At 47.8% G+C, this 21,839-nt stretch overlaps 1 protein-coding gene across 2 annotated transcripts in view; it reads right to left on the bottom strand.

Annotated features, from left to right (window-relative positions):
- Positions 1 to 20,988, bottom strand: part of MIER2 (MIER family member 2) — a 31,201-nt gene extending 10,213 nt beyond the window's left edge. Inside the window, exons 1-7 of one of the 2 annotated variants that reach the window (XM_053581650.1) lie at positions 20,944 to 20,988; positions 10,886 to 10,976; positions 8,984 to 9,126; positions 3,872 to 3,997; positions 3,072 to 3,192; positions 2,480 to 2,571; positions 2,091 to 2,160 (exon numbers count right to left, since the gene is read on the bottom strand). In XM_053581650.1, the coding sequence (XP_053437625.1) occupies positions 2,091 to 2,160; positions 2,480 to 2,571; positions 3,072 to 3,192; positions 3,872 to 3,997; positions 8,984 to 9,126; positions 10,886 to 10,976; positions 20,944 to 20,952 (652 nt within the window). In that variant the 5' untranslated portion in view covers positions 20,953 to 20,988. The remainder of the gene's footprint in view (positions 1 to 2,090; positions 2,161 to 2,479; positions 2,572 to 3,071; positions 3,193 to 3,871; positions 3,998 to 8,983; positions 9,127 to 10,885; positions 10,977 to 20,943) is intronic. The other variant, XM_053581651.1, reaches the window with a different exon arrangement.
- Between the last annotated feature and the right edge of the window lie 851 nt (positions 20,989 to 21,839).

Here is a 21,839-nt window from a genome sequence, read left to right as displayed (position 1 = left end):
GCCAAAGCACCTGGCCAATTCAATGGAATTCTTGTATTTAAGTATTCCTATGAATGATTATTTCCTTAAGATAGATTCCAAGAGGTAGAATTACTGAGTTAAATATTTACTATTTACTTATTTAAAGCTCTTCATCTGCAGTACAAAATTGAGCTCCAAAAAGTATGCCCTCCCATCAGAATGCTGGTTTCCCACATCTCTGTCTGTTTCCTGTCAAAATAAAAACCCTAGTGTACATGAAAATAACAAGCAACCCAGAAACACTAGAAGTTTTGTGGATTATCAGCCTGTGAAGAAAAGTACTGGGGCAACTGGCTACAGTGGGGAAGTTGTCAGCTCTCTATAAAATATGTGTCCTGCTTAACTCAGTCTCATAGCTCTTTGTAGATCCCATTGTAGAAAACTCCATGGATGATACTATTTGCTCAGAATAAAGGCAACTGTGACAGTATCAACTGTTGATGAAGACGTGGAGCAACTGGGGCAGCGCCTGTGGCTCAAAGGGGTAGGGTGCCAGTCCCATATGCCGGAGGTGGCGGGTTCAAACCCAGCCCTGGAGGTGGCGCCTGTGGCTCAGTGAGTAGGGCGCTGGCCCCATATGCAGAAGGTGGCGGGTTCAAACCCAGCCCCAGCCAAACTGCAACAAAAAAATAGCCGGGCGTTGTGGCAGGCGCCTGTAGTCCCAGCTGCTCGGGAGGCTGAGGCAAGAGAATCCCGTAAGCCCAAGACTTAGAGGTTGCTGTGAGCCGTGTGACGCCACAGCACTCTACCCAAGGGCGGTACAGTGAGACTCTGTCTCTACAAAAAAAAAAAAAAACCAAACAAACCCAGCCCTGGCCAAAAACCACTATAAAAAAAAAAAAAAATAGATGTGGAGCAACTGGAACTCTTACAAAGTGCCAGTAGGAAACTCCTGAGCCAAGTTTATAATCAGTGTATACTACCATACTCCCAGCTCTCCTGAGTGCATATGTACAACAAAAGACAGGCAAGAACATACACAATCCATATACCTGAAACAACCATAATACTGACCAATGGTAGGGTGGATAATTACATGTGGTACATCCAAACAAAAGAACATAACACAATGCATAAGATACACACAATCATATGAATGTAACATAGAATGAGCGGCGAACTCTCATCCCACAGGATTAAGGACTAGCTGCTCCGGAGAGGGCACACTCATGGAGGGTGAAGCATGACAGGAAAGGGACCCAGATAACATGCTCTACAGCTGGGGTTCCAGATTGAGGCCTATACAGAAGCCTGGGTTCCTGAGGGCATAGCTGAGGTGAGGGTCCTATGTGTGCTCTCTAACCCTGCCTCTTGGACCTTTCAGCTCGGCTGCAAGCTCTTGTGCCTGTCCTACATCTGAGCGAGCACACACCACCACCCTTGAGACAATCCTGACCCTGCAAGGAACCCTTCTCTCCCTAAAAGTGCCTGTCTCCTTGACCCCAGCACTCATACTTGGGTCCATCCCTTCCCACCCCCATTCCCAGCTGCCAAATCATCTTGGAAAAGGTTCCTGAACCAGGAGTGCTGCCTCTGCACAGATTCAGGGCAAGAACAAGACCCAGGTCAACTGGCAGTGTCCCATCTCAAAGAAGCAATAGAGACACTCCCAGGAAAGGGAATGCCCTAAAGATAAGCAAGGCAGGGCAGAGTAAGCCAACAGAAGTTCTCTCTGCAAGGAGGGCGTCTGTGTCAGGCCCCAAGAGAAGGCAGCATCCTCCCGGAGAGGGAGATAGTGCAGGAGGAGTGGATGGAGCAGAGGCTAGGGTTGGGCTGATTGGGACAGGGTAGGCTGCTAGGAGTCTGAACACACAGAGTGAAGGTAGCAGACTTTAAGGAAAGGACAACATTGGCAGGCCCACAGGCAGCCATGTGGGCCACCCTACCTCTTCCATCATAGCCCTAGTCACTGTGCCCCAAGCTCAGCCAGCCCACTGGGATATACAGGGTGAGCTCCCAACCAGGCTGGATCTCTCAGACTTTTCTGAAGACATGACTTCCAGCAAGTCCTCTGCCCTGTGGTAGTACCCTGCTAGAGTGGAACTCCCCTTCTCCCAGGCCCTACTTACTCTTCTCACCATGCCGGTTCAAGTGTAGGTTGCTGAGGTCAGCTTGGAACTGAGGCCCAACCATGATCTCCTACAAAGAAAAAGACCCAGGTGTCAGGGCACTGAGGATACATCCTGACAGGAGGCCAGCACTATAGTGCTATGGTAGGCTCCAGATGCAGGGCTGCTGCCTGGACCCCAGACTCATCTAGGCAGTCAGCCCACTGTCATCTAAGTCTGTGGTATAAGAACAGGAAGCAGAGGCCTGGGTGTGTGAAACTGTCCAGACGCTAGACCCTAGGGTCCAGCCCACCCTCAGAGACCAGAGCCTCATGCACTCCTCCAAGGAAGGGCACAAAAGCAGGCCCAGCTGTGGTGCTCCAGACCAGGAGGAAATCAGAGTCACGTACCTTCTTACACTTGTTGACAGGAAGAGAGTCCTCCTCGGTGTCAGAGGAGGCTGAAGAAACAGGCTCTTTGTCTTCATCAGCCAGGAAACGAGCTTTCAGAAAAGGGAAGAAGTTAGATATGTCTGTGGCACTGAGCAGTCTGGCCCTTCCTATCCTGCTGTGCTGAGGGCAGCCCCAGAGTCTCCACTAACTGTAGCCTGCACACCCCTTCTCTGAGTAGTGACCTCCCTCCCCAACCTGGTGCCAGGCACATGGGTGGGTGCAGGACCCAGAATGCATATATGAAAGAGGCTCTCCCTTCTTTGCAGTGGCTACACCACAGGGCCCTAAACCCCCAGCCACCAGGAAAAGCACACATAGAGGCAGGCAGCCCTAAGGAAGGATGGTTCTGGGAATGGCATACTATCCCTGGATCTGCTATCTATTTAGACCAAAATCACCATGAGTCTCGGGTCAAAGGCCAGGACAGAGCCCTGGGCAGATGCCCTCATCTATGTGGTGCTTTCAGCACGCCCCAGCCCTAACGCCTCCATGAGTATCATTGGTGTCTCGCATGGGCTCACAAAGTGGAGGACGGGCCATGGACACCTACAGCCACTCTGATGGGGGAAGAGGTCGGAGGCCTCATGGGAGGTCACAGATGGAGTAAGGTCATCAGCTGAGGACTGTGTCTCTTCCTCCTCGCCTGAAAGCAAATCCTTTGCTATTTGTTCCTTTAACAAGAAAGTAAAGAATATTTTACACTTTGTTCTAACAATATCAAAACACTAGTAACAGTAAAAACAGTGAAAGAAGCCTCCCTCACTGGAGCGTCCTGAGGCTCACATGGGCTGTTAATCCCATTCTGTAGGTAAAGAAACTGAGGCGCTGGGACAGTCCAGCTGAGGGTAGACAGGATGGGAGTGTGGGAGCACAGCCCACATCTGACTACCAAAGCTGGGACAGTAAAAGCTGCACCTAGCACCCACCTGAAGCAAGTGGCTCTCTCTTTACCTGTACTTTTGGTTTTAAACTCCCATAGTAAAGCCCTCCCTGCCTGACACCTGACCCATGACCTCCAGATGGGGGCATCAGAGGCTGGCCCTGGGAAGTTGATCACTGGCTCATCCCCCCTCCCAGTTGCTGTCCCACCACCCACTCAGCAGAATGACAACCAGCCTGAGGGCAGGGTCTCTCTGTTCCAGCCCCCCCATGGCCATTCTTGCCCTGGGTGGCTGGTTACAGTAAACAATCTACAAGCTAGCCTTCTGCTTCCTGACCATGTTTCCATTTGTTCTGGGGGCCTCTGTGCCTCCTCTCATCAAACACCACCCCCCGCTCAGAGTAGCCAGGGCCTCCGTGTGGGCTCCCTACTTTTGCTGAGGGCCAGTCCCAGGAAGAGACCTTGCTCACCTTGTCCAGGGTCATGTCCGGGAGGCTAGGCGCCACGTCACCACCCTCGCTCTCCCGTTCTGAGATGGGATCTGATGCCTCATAGCCGTAGAGGGCAAGCAGCTCATCAAGGGGCATGTCGCTGCTCTGAACAGGGGAGGAGGACAGGCCCTGTCAGGAAGGACTGCTCTGGGGGGTTCTAGGCCCCTGCCTCCTCCCTGAGCTCTGCTGGCCACCATGAGGACCACTGCCACAACCCACTACGGCTCTTACCAGCCAGACCCAGGCCTGACATTCACCCAAGAACTCCCTTACAACCCCTGGGACAGGTGCAGAGGAGATACCTGAGCCTAAAGGTCACCAGCCAGGGAAGGGTGCAGCCAGAACTAGCCTATCCATCTGCACCACACTGCTCACAGTACTTCCTTGCACATGCCTGTGCATGGCTAATTCTAGGAAGGCAAAGATGGCTTGATATCTAACACTCTGCTATCACAACTTATGATAATAAATCAAAGGAAAAACAACAAATCTGAAAAGGCATTTAGTGAAATCCATCATCCACTTCTGACTTAGGAAAAAAACACTCAGTAAATACATAATCTGATGAAGCCTCATCAATATAATGGGAAAGCTGACAGCTTGCTCTGTGTCAAACATGAGTAGCCAGAGAAATTCCTATCACATCCTGGAACAAGAGCACCATGGCTCACAAATAAATAGAAATGAGGCATTTAATTTCCTTGGAAGGAAGAGACACAAATTATCATTATGTTCCTCTCTAGCACTGCTTTCAAATCACTCTCTTCTCTCTATTCCTGCCTAGTGCTGCCTGCCCACACTCCTCCCAGACCCCCTTGGGTCATGATAAGTTTCTAACATTCTAGACATTCCCTCTCATTCACCCAAAATGTCAGTATCTGCCTACTCCCCACCAATTCCTGCCCTGACTCATTCTGGGGAACTTCAAATCCACATGGAAAACAAGCTCTTCCTCAGAGTGGCCCCTCCAACCTTCTCCCCATGGGAATCAAGTTCCCCCTTTTATTCTCTGGTAGGACTTCACAGATGGACCACATTCAGCATGCTCACCACCATTCCTGACTATTTTTGTTGGGAGGTGGATATGGTGTTCCAGAGGCCCCTGGGACCTTTTCAAGGTAACTCAAAAAGAAGCCCCTTTCATAATAGCACTAAGACACCATTTCTATTCTCTGCTGCATAGATACTGTACTGATGGTACAGAATTAACAGCCAGCAAATGGCCAGCACCCTGCACAAGCTGAGGCCAGCATATCACCCCACATAAGCTGTCATTTTGTACTCCTAAGAGACAAAGAGAGGACAATTTCACTTATGAATATTAGTAATATTCTAATAAAATTAGTAATTTTTTGATAAAATTAGTAATTTTGTTAAATCTCACCCTGAGCAGATGTTTTGATTTTATGTGTGAGGAAATGGGAAGCACACATACAACACCTGCATTCCAAAGTAAGGCAGTCCCTCAAAGAAGCACACTTGTGAGACTGAGTGGTGAGGTGGGGGCTGCTCTTCTCAGATTTACTAGGAATAATAGCTAGCAGACCACAACCACTCAGACAAGCTCTTGATAGACAATGTTCCATACATGAGCCAAGTGGGCTATTACTTCAATGGAAACAACTGACTGCGCTCACTACAATGGTAAAATTCAAGCTTTCAAAAATATATAATAGTTTTAGAAAACTGAATTTGACATGAATTTGATAAACTCCCAATACTTAAAAAAAAATTCTGATGAGAGTGGTGGTAATATTAACTGTTATGAACAACCCTAATCCCCAATGTGACTGCATTTGGAGATGAGCCTTTATGGAAGTTAAAGTTCAAGGAGAGTCATGAGGGTGGGGCCCTGATCCGACAGGACTATTATCCTTATAAGAAAAAGCATAGCTCAGTGGTTAGGGCGCTGGCCACATGCTTTGGGGCTGGTGGGTTTGAATCTGGCCCAGGCCTGCTAAACAAACAAACAACAACAAAAAAAATAGCCGGCTGTCATGGCAGGCACCTGTAGTCCCAGCTACTAGGGTGCAGAGGCAGGAGAATTGCTTGAGCCCAAGACTTTCAGGTTGCTGTGAGCTATGACACCACAGCACTCTACTGAGGGTGACAAAGTGAGACTGTCTCAATAAAAAAAAAAAAGAAAAAAGAAAAGAAAAAGCACCTTTACTGTACAAAAGAATTTTTTTTTTTTCTTTTTGAAACAGAATCTCACTCTGTTGCCATGGGTAGAGTACTATGGCATTATAGCTCACAGCAACCTCAAACGCTTGGACTCAAGTGATACTCTTGCCTTAGCCTCCCAAATAGCTGGGACTACAGGCGCCTGCCACAACATCCAATTAGTTTTTCTTTCTTTTTTACAGACAGAGTCTCACTTCGTTGCCCTCGGTAGAGTGCTGTGGCGTCACAGCTCACAGCAACCTCTAGCTCTTAGGTTTAGGTGATTCTCTTACCTCAGCCTCCTGAGTAGCTGGGATTACAGGCATCCGCCACAATACCTGGCTATTTTTTTTTTGTTGCAGTTTGGCCAGGGTCAGGTTTAATCCCGCCACCCTAGGTATATGGGGCCACAGGCACCGCTCTAGTTTTTCTATTTTTAGCAGAGACGAGGTCTAGCTCTTACTCAGGCTGGTCTTGAACTTCTGACTGACCTCAAGTAATCTACCCGCCTCAGCCTCCCAGAGTGCTAGGATTACAGGCGTGAGCCACTATGCCCGGCTGCACAAAAGCAAATTATGTAACCAAAAAGTTTGTATCCCCATAATATTCTGAAATTAAAGAAAGAAAAACCACCGTAGTCAGGCACAGTGGCTCATGCCTGTAATCCCAACACTTCAGGAGGCCAGAAGTTTAAGACAAGCCTGGGAAACATACAGAGATCCTGTTTCTACTAGGAAAAAAAAAATTTTGGCCAGGCGTAGTGATGAACACCTGTAGTCCCAGATACTCGAGCAGGCGTCCTCAAACTTTTTAAACGGGGGGCCAATTCACTGTCCCTCAGACCGTTGGAGGGCCGGACTATAGTTAAAAAAAAAAAACTATGAACAAATTCCTATGCACACTGCACATATCTTATTTTGAAGTAAAAAACAAAACGGGAATAAATACAATTCACACCGCTTCATGTGGCCCGCAGGCTGCAGTTTGAGGACACCTGCTCTGGAGGCTGAGATGGAAAGATCACTTGAGCTCAGGATTCCCTACCTGAGTAACAGAATGAGACCCTGTGTCTATTAAAAAAATAAAATAAAAAGAATAAAAAAAACACCAGAAAGCTCACTTGCTTTCTCTGTCCACAATATGAGGACATAGCAAGAAGGCAGCTGCCTCCAAGCCAGGAAGACAGCTCTGGTCGAAAACCCACTCGGCGAGACCTTGATATTGGACTTTTCAGGTTCCTGAGTTGTGAGAAATAAATTTCTGTTGTTTAAGCCACCTAGTCTGTGGCACTTTGTTATGGTAGCCCTAGGACTAATACATTAACAAATGTGATTTTTTTTATTTTACATTGAAAGATCTACAAGTGGGGCAGTGCCTGTGGCTCAGTGGGTAGGCCACCAGCCCCATATAGCAAGGGTGGCGGGTTCAAACCCAGCCCCGGCCAAACTGCCACAAAAAAATAGCCGGGCATTGTGGCAGGCGCCTGTAGTCCCAGCTATTTGGGATGCTGAGGCAAAAGAATCACCTAAGCCCAGGAGTTGGAGGTTGCTGTGAGCTGTGTGACACCATGGCACTCCACTGAGGGTGAGAGAATGAGACTGTCTCTACAAAAAAAAGAGAAAGATCTATAAGTGAACTAATTATTTTGTAAAAAACCGCACAATGCCAAATATGACCAGATCACAAGTGGATAAAGTTCTACTCTATGTTCAAGACCAATGGATTTTAACACAAGCACAAAATGTTCACTGACACAGTCTCAAATCCCACTCTGCAAATATTCTTTACAAAACAACCAATTGCTAACTTTGGATGTACCCACAATTATCTGCAAAGTGGGATTTTTTTGCACTAAACACTTCTCCATTTTCCAACAACAAATGTGCATGAAGCCAGATTTGTATTTCAACTGAAGGGACCTATCATTACAGATCAACATTTGCCTTAAAAAGAACAGCTAGATTCTTGTATCTGCTGCTATGTTCAAAGAGATCTGGAAAAATTTCCCTAATATTTTTCTTTTGGAAAAGTTACCTTTTTATTTTCATAAAAATATTATATATGTTACATGTAGTTAATTAATGTTATGTTTAAATGAAGTAGTAAATATGTTTATTTATTTATTTATTTACTTTTTTAGAGACAGAGTCTCACTTTGTCGCCCTCAGTAGAGTGCTGTACTGTCACAGCTCACAGCAACCTCCAGCTTCTAGGGTTAGCCAATTCTCTTGCCTCAGCCTCCCAAGTAGCTGGGACTACAGGAGGCTGCCACATTGCCCAGCTATTTTATTTGTTGTTGTTGCAGTTTGGCCGGGTCCAGGTTCAAACCCACCACCCTCGGTACATGGGGCTGGTGCCCTACTCACTGAGCCACAGGTGCCACCCCACAGTTTTTTAAATGTCTATTTTTATTTTTTTGAGACCGAGTCTCACTATGTCACCCTTGTTAGAATGCCAGGGTGTCAATGCTCACAGCAACCTCTAAGTCTTGGACTGAAGCAATTAATTCTCTTGCCTCAGCCTCCCAAGTAGCTGGGACTACAGGCACCTCCCATAACACCCAGCTATTTTTTTGTTGCAGTTGTCATTGTTGTTTAGCAGGCCCGGGCTGGGTTCAAACTTTTAATACAGTAAAAAAGCAATAGAAAAACAACATAAAGCTCCTGGAGAACCCTCAACCACGTTTACAACCACAAGGGGGCTTAGAGACCAGCATGATGGTTGGTTTCACATGTCGCCACCAGCTGATCTAGAGCCCACAAAGGCACCCAATCCTCCACTGCAGTGTAGGATTGGCACTCAAGGGCTGGCACTCTGCAGGCAGATGTGCATCAGTGCCTGCCAACATGGGATCTTTCCATGCTTGGAAACAGTGAAGCCCGCCCAGGAGGCCCCACCTTGAGGGCATGGGACCACTCAGCTCAGTACCTGGGAGATGAAGTCTTTCTCCAGTTCTCCTTCGGGCTTGCCTGAGCACCTTGAGGCCTCCTCACACTCCTCCCGGATGCTGTAGTCCTGAGACAGGATCTCTGCGAGGTTAAACTGGTGGTCCGCAGAGCCCATGGACACCACTGTCGAGGAGACACTAGCCCAGGTGAGCACCCCCCTCACCTGCCAAGTCCTTATGCTTAGACTGTGGATTTCTGGGGCAGGAGAAGCAATGGGGCCCTGCTGTGCCCAGGGTTGAAGCCCTTGCCCAGTAGTGAGGAAGTTACTTGCCAGGGTCAGTCTCCCTCGTGGGAGCTAACAGAATGCTTCACGAGCAATGCAGGCACTGGCAGTGTGCCCAGAAAATAACACACACAAATTCCAGGAGTTGGGGTGGGGAGGGTGTCTTTCTGGGGGACTGCTTGGTCTTCCTGAATAAAAAGGCTGTAAGGGTTTGGGGAGAGAGCAAAGTGGACTAGGAAAAGAGGAGTACTAGGTAAGCTGGAGTGGAAGACCATGAGGACTCCTCAGAGCCGGGATCACCCAAGCCCTTTCTCCTGACACATGAGGGTGATGCTGTACTCCTGCCTCCATGAGGCACTATGGAATCAGGACCCATGCAGGGAAAATGCTAGTGGGGCCTCAGCAGATGCTAGTTCCTCACCCTCTGCCTGCAGGAAGAAGCTACACTCCATGCACAGGCCAACGGATGGCGACTGTTGCCAGATCCAGAGCTTCCCGAAGAAGCCAGGATGTGCTCACTGGTGGCTCTCCCCATGAGTAGTATTCAATAAGCTAAAATGGTTTTGGTTTGTTTTTTTTTTTGAGACACTCATTTTTTCACCCCACTCTGCTACCCTAGGTAGAGTGCCATAGCATCATAGCTCATAGCGACCTCAAACTCTCAGACTCAAAATAATCCTCCTGCCTCAGTCTCCCAAGTACCTGAGACTACAGGCGCCTGCCACAACACCTGGCTAGTTTTTCTATTTTTAGTACAGACAAGGTCCCACTCTTGCTCAGGGGGGCTCAAACTTCTAAGCTCAGGCCATCCATCCACCTCGGCCTCCCAGAGTGCTGGGATTACAGCCAATAAGCCAAATTTTGAAATAAACAAGAAAACAGCTTGAGTTCAATCAATCTAATGCAGGGAGCAATGAAACCCAAGGCTGGGATCCTAGGGCAGGAGACCTCTAGGGGACTGCTTCAGTGCATGTACATCAGCACAGACTCCAGGTCAGCACAGGTCCAACATGGCAGACACATGCCAAGGGAAAAGAATGACCTAGAAAAGACAGAAACTTTGGAACCACTGGTTCCTTGGAGGAGCAGAGGCCAGGGTAGAGCTTGGCTTAGATGCTGGAGAGAGAGGCAGCTCCACACTGGCCTGCACCCCAGTGCAGGGAGGGGGAAAGCAAGTATAGAGACCACGGCCCTCCAGCATCGGCTCCTTCCTACCGGTCCCTTGCAGATACTGGCAGAAGAGGCTTGGAACATTGATCCCAACTGGGCAACCAACAGCTCAGGGGCCCAAGGGCTGTGGGAACCCCTCAGCATGCTACCCCTCCCCAGAGTTCCAGAAAGCTGACCCAGCACTCAGCCTCATGCAGATGTGTGTCAGGTGTGGGCAGAAGCTGCCAAAAGAATGGCACTCTAGCCTACTAGAAGCTCTGAGGACAGCCTGGGCCACCTGGCTCCTCACCCTGCTAGAGAGCAGGAAGACTGTCCTGACAACTCTGTCCCTAATCACCTGACTAGGCAAAGACTACACTCTAGACTCCGAGAGCCAGTGTACTGCTCCCTGGCTCAGCTAGGACAAGCAGGAATTTTGTCTCTTACAACCACAAAGGCCCTGGTGGACCTGGGCAGAAGGGAGAGAGGGTGAGGAAGGAAGGAAGGTACCTGCTGTTGTCTGCAAGCCAGGCTCCCCAGGGCACAGGCTATGTGCAAGGCAGGAGGCCACTCGAGGACTCTGCCTCCCCAGCGAGGAGGCCTATGAAGAAAGAGAGGCAACATTAGCTCAGCTGGCATAAAACCTACCAATGGACCTTACAGCACTGGTCACAGCCCAGTCCCCGTGACACGGGGGAATTGGCCTTCACTTCTGTCTCTAGTTTCTGGGGACAATGAGAGTAGGACACACATGCACCCACTCCTGGCTATGTCTCCACCAGAGACCTACTCACAGGATCTAAGCACTCTACTCAGAGCCAGGCACACCTCATATGACACTTACTAAAAACTGCCGACTAGCAGCCCTATGGTCCTGACCCAGGCTACAATGTGGTTGGACCTTGAATACACCATACTCTGTGAGAGAAGGCAGACATACACGGCCACACAGGGGGTGACTCCACTTACATGAAATGTCTAGAATAGGCAAATCCAGACAGAGACAGGAAGTGGATTTGTCAGGGGCTGGGGGAAGGATGGATTGATTGGTGATAGGGACGGGGCTTCTGTTTGAGATGACGACATGTTCTGGAATTAGATTGTTTGGGGCTGGGGGAAGGATGGAGTGATTGGTGATAGGGATGGGGCTTCTGTTTGAGATGACGAAATGTTCTGGAATTAGATAGTGGTGATTAGATAGTTGCATGACTGTGAATATATTAAAAATCAATGAATTATATACTTTTTTTTTGAAACAGGTTCTCACTTTGTTGCCTGGGTAGTGGTCATCCTAACTCACAGCAACCTCAGACTCTTGGGTTCAAGCAACCCCACTGTCTCAGCCTTCCAAGTAGCTGGATACAGGCACCCACCACTATGCCCGGCTAATTTTTCTATTTTTTGTTGAGATGGGGTCTCACTCTTGCTTAGGCTGGTCTTGAACTCCTGGCCTCAAGCAATCCTCCTGCCTCAGCCTCCCAAAATGCTAGGATTACAGGCATGAGCCATGGTACCCAGCCTAATTATACACTTTAAATGGATGTATTTTATGGTTTGTAAATTAGATCAATTTTTTTTTTTTAAAGACAAACCAAAAACCATTATAACAGCTACCATTACCACAATGTTCAAAAGTTTACTAGGAACAAGAAAACTATAGATAAATATGTCTTATGAAAATAAACATAAAAATGCTCAATAATATACTAATAAATTGAATCTAGCAACGTATAAAAATGATTATAGGCGGTGCCTGTGGCTCAGTGAGTAGGGTGCCGGCCCCATATGCCGAGGGTGGCGGGTTCAAACCCAGCCCCGGCCAAACTGCAACAACAACAAAAAAATAGCCGGGCGTTGTGGCGGGCGCCTGTAGTCCCAGCTGCTCGGGAGGCTGAGGCAAGAGAATCGCGTAAGCCCAAGAGTTAGAGGTTGCTGTGAGCCGTGTGACGCCACAGCACTCTACCTGAGGGCGGTACAGTGAGACTCTGTCTCTACAAAAAAAAAAAAAAAAAATGATTATAAACCATGAACAAGTACAATTCATTTCAGGAATGCAAGACTGGTTTAACACCCAAAAGTCAATTAACGTAATACACCATATCAATAAAATAAAAAGCCAAAACACATGATCTTCTCACCAGACCCATTTAACAAAATTCAACATGCTTTCATGATAAAAACACTCAATAGGTAGGAATAGAAGGGAACTTCTCAACCTGATAAATACCCACAGTTATCATTATACTTAATGGTAAAACATTGGATGCTTTCCCCTTAATGCCATGAACACAATGGTGAAGCCCACTCTGACCTCCCCTATTCAATGTAGTGCTAAAAGGTGAAAGAAAATAAAAGAATTAAGTCTGCTAAGGAAGAACTATTTCTTTTTGCTGGTAACATGATCTTGCACGTGAAAAATCATAACTAAAGATTATTTGATGAATTCTGGAGCCAGGGAAATGAAAAAAATGCAAAGAGGCGGGGAGCAAGGGTTCACACTTGTAATCCTAATACTCTGGGAGGCAGTGGTGGGTGGATTGCTTGAGCTCAGGAGTTTGAGACTACAGAGTGAAGCCCCATTTCTACTATAAATAGAAAAACTAGTTGGGCATTGTGGTAGGCGCCTGTAGCCCCAGCTACCGGGGGGCTAAGGCAAGAGGATGATGCTTGAGCCCAAAAGCTCCAGGTTGCTGGGAGCTGTGATGCCACATCACTCTACAGAGGACAAAAGAGTGAGACACCTGTCTCAAGACAAAACGAACAACTACTACTCAAGCTAGTAAATATACAAAAATCAATATATATAAATCAATTTTATTTCTATATACAAGCAATAAACAATCCAAAACAAATTAAGAAAAAAATTCCATTTACAACAGCATCAAAAGAAGTGTAAAATGTATAGGGTACTCTGAATGAAAAAAGCAGTGTTCGAAGAAATTAAGATCTAAGTAAATGAAAAGACAGCCCATGTTCATGGCTGAGAAGACTCAACAGTAAGATGGCAATACTCTTCAACTAATTTACAGATTCAACACAATCCCTTATCAGATTCCCAACTGGCTTCTTTGTAGAAACAGACACACTAATTAATTCTGAAACTTAAGGGACCCAGAACAGCCAAATTTAAAATTTCCTGATTTTAAAACTTACTATAGACCAGGACTATATACCTGTAATCACTCTGGGAGGCTGAGATGGGAATATTGCTTAAGGGTAGAAGTTCCAGACCAGCCTGAGCAAGAGCCAGACTCCGTGACTACTACAGACAGAAAAATTAGCCAGACGGAGTTAGAGGTTGCAGTGAACTACAATAATGCCACTGCATTTTAGCCTGGGTGACACAGAGAGAGAGAGACCTTTCCTCAAAAAACAAAAAAAAAAAACACACCTTACTACAAAGCTACAGTAATCAAAACAGTGTACTTCTGCATAAGGACAGGCTTATAGATCAATGGAATAGAATTGAGATTCCAGAATAAAGTCACACATTCACAATCAACTGAATTTGTTTTGGGGGTCTTTTTTTGAGACAGAGTCTCACTTTGTCACCCTCAGTAGAGTGCTGTACCATCACAGCTCACAGCAACCTCAAACTCTTGGGCCCAAGTGATTCTCTTGCCTCAGCCTCCCAAGTGGGACTACAGGCGCCTGCTACAACGCCCGGCTATTTTTAGAGATAGGGTCTCCCTCTTGCTCAGGTTGGTCTCAAACCTGTGAGCTCTGGCAATCCACCCACCTCCGCCTCCCAGAGTGCGGGGATTACCGGCATGAGCCACCGTGCTTGGCCATCAAGTTGAGTTTGGATGAAGGTGCCCAAACAAACCAATGGGGAACGAACAGTCTTTTTAACAAACAGTGCTGAGACAGTGGCTATCCATATGCAAAAGAATGACATTGGAGCCCCATCTCATACTATATGTTATTAATAAAACTAACTCAAAATAGATGGAAGACCTTAAGTATAAGAGCTAAAACTATACAATTCTTAGAGAAAAATGCAGGAGTAAATATTAGTGACCTTAGATTTGGCAATGGTTTCTTAGGTAAGACACCAAAGGCACAAAATAAAGCAAAAATAGATAAAACCATACTTCATCAAAATTAAAAACTTTTGTCCTTCAAAGGATACATTCAATAAGGTGAAAAGACAATGCACAGAATGGGAGAAAATATTTGCAAATCAGGAATCTGGTAAGGGATTTGTTAAAGCACTTTTACAACTCAATAATAAAAAGGCAATTCAATTTAAAAGTAGGCAAAGGATTTGAATAAGCATTTCTCCAAAGATATACAAATGGCCAATAAGCACATGAAAAGATACTCAAAATTGCATCAGGGAAAAGCAAATAAAACCCACAAAAAGATACCACATTAATAAGACTATGACTATGATAAGAGAATGCCTATGATTAAGAAGGCAAATAACAAGTATCCACAAGAAGGAGGATACTTGTTCATACACTGCTAGTGGAACATAACATGATACAACCTTTTGAGAAAGCATTCTAGCAGGCCCTCCAAAAGTTAAACAGTGTTATCACACAACCCAAGCATAAGCTCTTAGCGATAACGCGAGAGAAATGAAAATATGCATCTACAGTAAAACTTATACATGAATGCTCACAGCAGGGCTATTCATAACCAAAAAGTGGAAAGAACCCTAATATCCATCAGGTAGGAACAGACATACAAAAACAAAACAGTAGAATATTACTCAGCCATGAAAAGGAAAGAAGCTGACACAGGCCATAATGTGGATAAACCTCAAAGACATTGTACTCAGTGAGAGAAGCCAGACACAGAATGACACATATTGTATAAGACGCTTTATATGAAATGCCTAAAACAGGCAAGTCTACAAAAACAGAAAGTGGATTCATGCTTGCCAGACACTTAGGGGACAATATGGTATTTGGAGAATGACCACTAACGAGTGCAGGGTTACTTTTGTGATGATGAAATGTTCTAAAATTGATAGAGGTGATAGTATCACACCTCTATCAGTGAATATAATAAAAACCACTGAATTGTGTACATTAAAATGGGTGAACTACATGGTAAATGGACTGTATCTCAGTAAAGCTGTTGCCAAAGAGTGGATCAAAATATTTAATAAAAGTTTGAAAACTTGTCTAGTAAGAATTTCAACACTGCTTTCCTCACTGAGTCCTCAAAAAAAATAAATAAATAAAATAAAAAACCTCAGAGGTGGTGCAATCATTCTCTCGTAAGAGAAACAAGGAAACTGAAATTCAAAGAGATTATTTCCAGACTCACAGAACAAGTATACAACTACAAACTCAAGCTCAGGCCATATGACTCAAAAACTCCACCCAGACGGTCATTCTCCTCAAGAGTAGACCCTTGAACAACATGGGGTTAGGGGCACTAATCCTCTGCTCAGATGAAAATCCATGTATAACTTTCGACTCCCAAAAAACTTAACTACTAATAGCCTCCTGTTGACCGGAAGCCTTACTGATGAACACATCATTTGATGTATTATATGTATCATCTACTATATTCTTCAAATAGAGTAAGCTGGAGGGAAAAACGTTATAAAGAACACCATAAAGAAGAGAAAATATATTTACTATTCTTTAAGTGGAAGTGGATCATCATAAAGATCTTCATCCTTCTCGTCTTCATGTTGAGGAGGCAGAGGAGAAGGAAGGAGGGGTTGGTCTTGATGTCTCAGGGGTGGCTGAGGCGGAAGAAAATCCGCGTGTGAGTGGACTCATGCAGCTCATACCCAGGTTGTTCAAGGGTCAGCTGTACATAAATGTACAGCAAAGCCAGAGGAGGGAGCAGGCAGGCACAGCAATTCCTGGCACCAGAGCAATGAGGCAGAGAGGCTACAGGGACCAGGGTGCGGAGACAGGTCCTGGGGAGAAGGCACAGGAGCAACAGGAGCTCCCAGTAGGAGTGTCAGGTCCAGCCAACTCTCAGAAGTGCAGCTGTGAAGGCAGAGGGCAACCAGTGGAAAAGAGAAGGGGAGAGGAGCCAGCGGGGCAAGGAAGGGCAACAGGGACTGGGAGTAGTCAAGGGAAGCAGAGCAAGCCAGAGACACCTTGCCCCTGCCAATGAGGCTAGTCCACACCTGGTGGGGTGGCAGTGAGGCATAGTCCTGGAACCAGCCCCAGTCCACAGCCACATGAGGCATGAAGTCCTGGCAAGAGCACCCTAAGTGACCTCTGAAATCACCGTTGGCCCTCTCTGAGACCCTCTGGATAGCCTTTCATGCCTCAGCCAGGGAGTTGGCTTTCTGTTCTTGCTACCAAGAACCCTGACAATCACACCAAATGAGGCCCCAACCTGGGTGGACAGTTAACAGCCCCCTCGCCCTCAAGATCCAGACAGAGAAGCAGAGGATGGCATCTGGTCTTAGATGAAGCACTGTGCAGGGTCTGAGGAGGATCTGGCTCTTATCTGACTTGCCATTTAACAAGGAGTTCAACCAGAGAGGGGCAAAGAGAAGCAGCTGCAAACAACAGAAGAGCAGCCAACATGGGAGCCCCCAGCAGCGTTAGATCCCAAAGTTCATTTCTAGGTGACTCCAGGTCCCTCAAACTTAACTAGGAATATAGACCCCAAGAACTTTCTTCCTTCCCCTGCCCCAGTGCCTGCTGTCCAAGGGCGAGGCTACTCACACAGTGATTTCCAGGGGTCCTACTTCCACTCACTCAGGAATCCTGATTGTTTCCATCAGAGCTAAGAGCCAGCAAAGCCAAATAGTAAGAGGAAAAAGATGGAGAGCTGGACAAAGGTATCCCAAGTAACAAAAGGAAGAGAAGGAAGGACAACAGCGTTCTAAAGATGTGGTCCTAAAGGAGAGAAGGCCACAGACTCAGGTGTCCTATCAGGGTCTTCTGGGAGTGGAGGCAGCAGCAAGCTAGTCAGCATGAAACTGTCAGGATGGCCCTTCCCCCTAGGCAGCCTCTAATTCCTGCTTACCACCCTTCAAAGCTCAAGCCAAAATGACACAGTGGCTGTACCAACACCTCCCATCCCATAATCTTTTCTTCCAGAGTGAGGCTGTCAAGGTACCTGCCCTGAGAGATGGGGTTCTCCTCCCTCTCCCCAAGAATCCAGCCATGCCTGTGGCCATGGTGGAAGGGATGCTATTTGACTTCTGAGGCTAAGGCATAAAATACGATCCAGTTTCCATCTGGTATCTTTTGGCACATTCTTGAAACCTAGTCGCCATGCTTTGAGGAAGCACAAGCCACATGGAGAGGCCACATGCAGGTATCCCAGCCAACAGACATGTCAACAGCTGTGAGGAAGACTTTGCTGTAACTCTAGCCCCAGTCACCAACTTACTGCAATACACAGGGACCCTGAGTGAAAACTGCCCTGTGGAGTCCAGTCAACCCTCAAAATATCAGAGATAATAATAAAATGCTGCTGTTTTAAGAAACTGAGTATTTATTTATATATTTCATTTATTTATTTGAGACAGAGTCTCAAGCTGTTGCCCTGGATAGAGTACTGTGGTGTCACAGCTCACAGCAACCTCAAACTCTTGGGTTCAAGCGATTCTCCTGCCTCAGCCTCCCAAGTAGCTGGGATTACAGAAGCCCGCCGCATCACCGGGCTATTTTTTGTTGTTATTGTTTTGCAGTTGTCATTGTTGTTTTAGCTGGCCCAGGCCGGGTTCAAACCTGCCAGCCTCAGTGTATGTGGCCAGCGCCCTACCCACTAAGCTACAGGCACCACCCTATCAATTTTATTAATAAAAGACAGGGGTCTTGCTATATTGCCCAGACTCAAGTGCAGTGGCATAATCACAGCTCTGCACCCTCCAACTCCTCCTGCCACAGCCTTCCCAGTAGCTGGGACTACAGGCACCCACCATACCTGGCAGAAAATGAGTTTTGAGATGATATGTTATGCAGCAATAGTTAACTAGTTCAACCTCCTCCCAAGAGTCATCCTTGACTTTCCTGCCTACTCACATCCAGCTAAGGTGTGTGGGTCCTCACTGGACTGCCCCAACATCTTATTCCTCCACCTGACTGAGCAGCCGCCTACTCCAGGCCAACCAAGGGAGGACCAACTAGTTAACCTGGGAAACAGGTTACACCTGTTTCCACCCACGTGGAGTTAACTAGCTTAGTTTTGGACTTAGATAACAGTGGATGTGTACAATAGAGGAGAAAACAGGGTAGGGGGCTACATAACTGGAGGTCAGCGAAAACCTCTGAAGGGCCTGAGGGGAAGCTCTTGGGGGCCCCCAAGAGGAAGAACACACCACAAAATGGAAGAAGCCCGAGGGGTGGGGGGGGAACCACACCATAGGGGTGAGGTCCTGGTGAGGACCTGCATTTTACCCTGAGGACAATGAAAAGCCATGGAGAATTTTAAACAGAGCAAAAGATGGTGTACTTTGGCTTTGAAAAGATTATTCTAGTATCTCTAAACAGTATGAAGCACTCCCCTGTCTTCCACTGTGGTGCCGATGATTATTCTGGGATGACAATATAATAAGACAGCTAATACTAATCTTAAGTTACAACAAACTATTTTTATGAGTTACATTCAGCTAAATATCAGCAACTTTCTAAGGTTCAACTTTTGTGTGCAAGCTAATGTAGCAACATCTCATGAGACCTCTTAGCTCTGATGAGCTTCCCATTTAAGAGATGGGAAACTGAGGTTCTGAGTTGGTCAGCAGCCTGCCTAATGTCACAAAGAATAAGAAGCTCCAAAGGCAGAAAAGGCCACCTAGGCAGAGCAGCTGGCTGTGGCTCAGCATTAGCACACTTGTTCCTTTACTGGTCCATAGATCTCTCTCTGATCAGACTCTAAATCCCTTTGGAATAGGCCTTATCAATTCTGCCCTTAGGCCAGATCCTCAGGCATAGCACAGAGCCAGCCACAGAGGGGGACCTCCTTAGAACATCCAATCAAACTCACTCAACGGCACCACCCCAAACTGTAAAACAGGGTAACAAGAGCCCCCAGACAACTAGCAGCTATGAGCATTTTGGAGCTCAGCACAGGACAAGGCATAAAGAGCCAAAACATGACAGTTCTCAGGGGAGGCTGACTAGGGGATGAACCCACGCCGTCCAGGACACACACTTACCTGCCAGGTCATGTATGCAGCTCAAATGCCACCTCGCTCCCAGGAGCCATGCCAAGCCAGAAGGACATCCATACACACATCCATTTGACCACCACACCCCTACAGGGCCATCGGGAAAACTGGCCTCCGCCTCTGATGTTGGTGGCCAGCCACCATCCTCAATTTCCCCAAACGCCCCCTAAGGCAGGAGAGCTAACTATAAGAACCACCCAACACAAGGCAGGAACAGGCTGTAGAGGCCAGGCCTGGCCTGGCACTGAGACACCTAAACCCTCTTTGGCACAAACACGGCCTGTTGCTGCCCCTGAGAAGGTCACCAGTGGGAGAGAATGGCCAGTCTCACCTTCCACAACACATTAACATTCATGGTGGCCCCATGACCAAGACAGATTTCCAGACCCAGCTTCTCACCAGTGGCTGTACCTAGCTGGGTGAGCACTTCATCCTCTGGGCCCCAGCCACCCCACTCATGAGATAAGGATCACCTCCTGAGTCTGTGGATCTGGTCTTAACTTCTGCGTGCGCAGAGCAGTCATGCACTAAGAGTCACACTCTTTGAGCTTCCATCCCAGGCTGTACCTGCACCTACATTTATCTCATTTCATCCTCACCACGACACTACGAGGCGACAATAATCACCATTCTCAAATCAAAAAGAGCTCCAAAAGTAAAACTTTTTTCCCTCCTGGTTTGACCTAACATGAAGATATTAGTTGCTTTCCTTTATCTTCGACAGTCCTAGGTGAGTCTGATCAAACATCAGGTGCAAAACCGCAAATATAGTCAGATTGAAAAAATTCTGGATTCTAAAACAGGGAAAAGGGTCTTGGGCTTGCTTGCTTTATGTACAGTAAGCGGAGGCTCCAAGAAAACTTCACGCCCGGTAAAGGCTGGTCTAACTCTGCACTGAGATCAGCCCCAACACTCTCTAGGCCCAAAGGACCTACCCACCCACCCTGTCTGCTTTACGTAAGACAAGTCGGGAGTTCAAATCCCGCCTAGGGTCCGATTCAACCAGACTCAGGGCTCGCGGACGGGCTGAGATGCCACGGGTCCACCTCTGGTCCCGACGGGGGAGCGCGAGGTGCCGCCACATCACTCGGCGAAGTTGGCAAAGGCGCGGGGAGGCCCGTGGGGCCGGGATCCGGCCATGCGCCCACCCCTCGCCAGGGGTCCAGGACCCCGGCCCGGCCCCTCCCCTTCCCTCCGCCCCCTCCGAGTCCCCCGCCCGCTCCGCGCCACCGCGCGTGCGCACTGCAGCCCGCGATGTGGCAGCCGGGAGGGGGGACCGGGCCGGGGGCGGCCGACGACGAAGCCCCGTGCCCCTCAGGCCTCAGACGCGTCTGAGGGCCGGGCCTCGGAGCTGCAGAGAGGGGTCTCCGCCCCTGGGGGTCCCCGAAGGGGCCAAGACCCGGCGGTGGGGGGCGCGGGCACGCGGGGGCGGGGGGCAGGCTCCCCCGGCCCGCTCACTCACCTCCGCCATGGCCGTGTGTGCGCGGGAGGCGGTGGCCGCGCCGGGATCCCCGGATGCGGCACCGTACGCTCATTGGCTGCCGCCCCTGCGGGCGGGTCCAGGGAGGGGCCTGGAGGGGGCGGGAGCTAGCCAAGGCGCGTAGTAGGTACGCGAGCGCAGGGTTAGGCGCCACCTGTGTGCTGACGTCTCTGCTGGGCCCTGGCCGTGGCCTTGGCTATAGGAGGTGGAGGACGTCGTTAATAAAAATGCTAATCCCCCATAACCACACCTGCGTGGGGAACACGTGGTCCTATGTGATCCTTCCCAGCCTGTGGCTACACACTACACTACAGGGCCCTGAGGTATAGAGGAAGAAACTGAGGCTGCTCACCCAGAATTGGAGTCTAGGCTGCCTGGTTCTGGGACTTCCTTCACTTTTGCACCAGTGATGATTAAACTAGTGTGCCAAGGAGTCAATTGGAGAGGTTGCAAAATTGAACCCGGAAAGAGCTTTAAGAAATTTGGGTACCACATACTAGGGAGCCAAAGTACTGACTTGGGCAGGAGAGGTGGGTTTGAATTCAGAGCTATTTGTCTCTGGAGTCCATTGTTCTTGTTTTTATTAAATTAATTGATTAAGTATTTGTGGAACAGTTGCACCTTCTGATCCAGTGCTGAGTGCTGAGGAGTGGGTGGACAAGACAGGCCTGTCTTCAAGTCACTTAGAGCAGAGTGATGAGAAGGCAAGGATTCACCACACTTTAAGACTGCTAAGTGCTATGGCTCTTTAGGGCAGAAAGTGTAGAGAGCAAGAGGAAGAAGGGAGTACGTGGGAGATGTAGGGACTTGGACTAGGTATGAGTGGGAGAAGAGGAGAGAGACTTGGGAAGGTAGATTCCACAAAACTTATTGATGAA

This window comes from Nycticebus coucang, chromosome 2 (assembly GCF_027406575.1).
Source record: "Nycticebus coucang isolate mNycCou1 chromosome 2, mNycCou1.pri, whole genome shotgun sequence".
Classification (NCBI taxonomy): Eukaryota; Metazoa; Chordata; class Mammalia; order Primates; family Lorisidae; genus Nycticebus; species Nycticebus coucang.
Note: the sequence above shows the minus strand (reverse complement) of the source record. Positions and strands in the feature narration are given on the sequence as shown.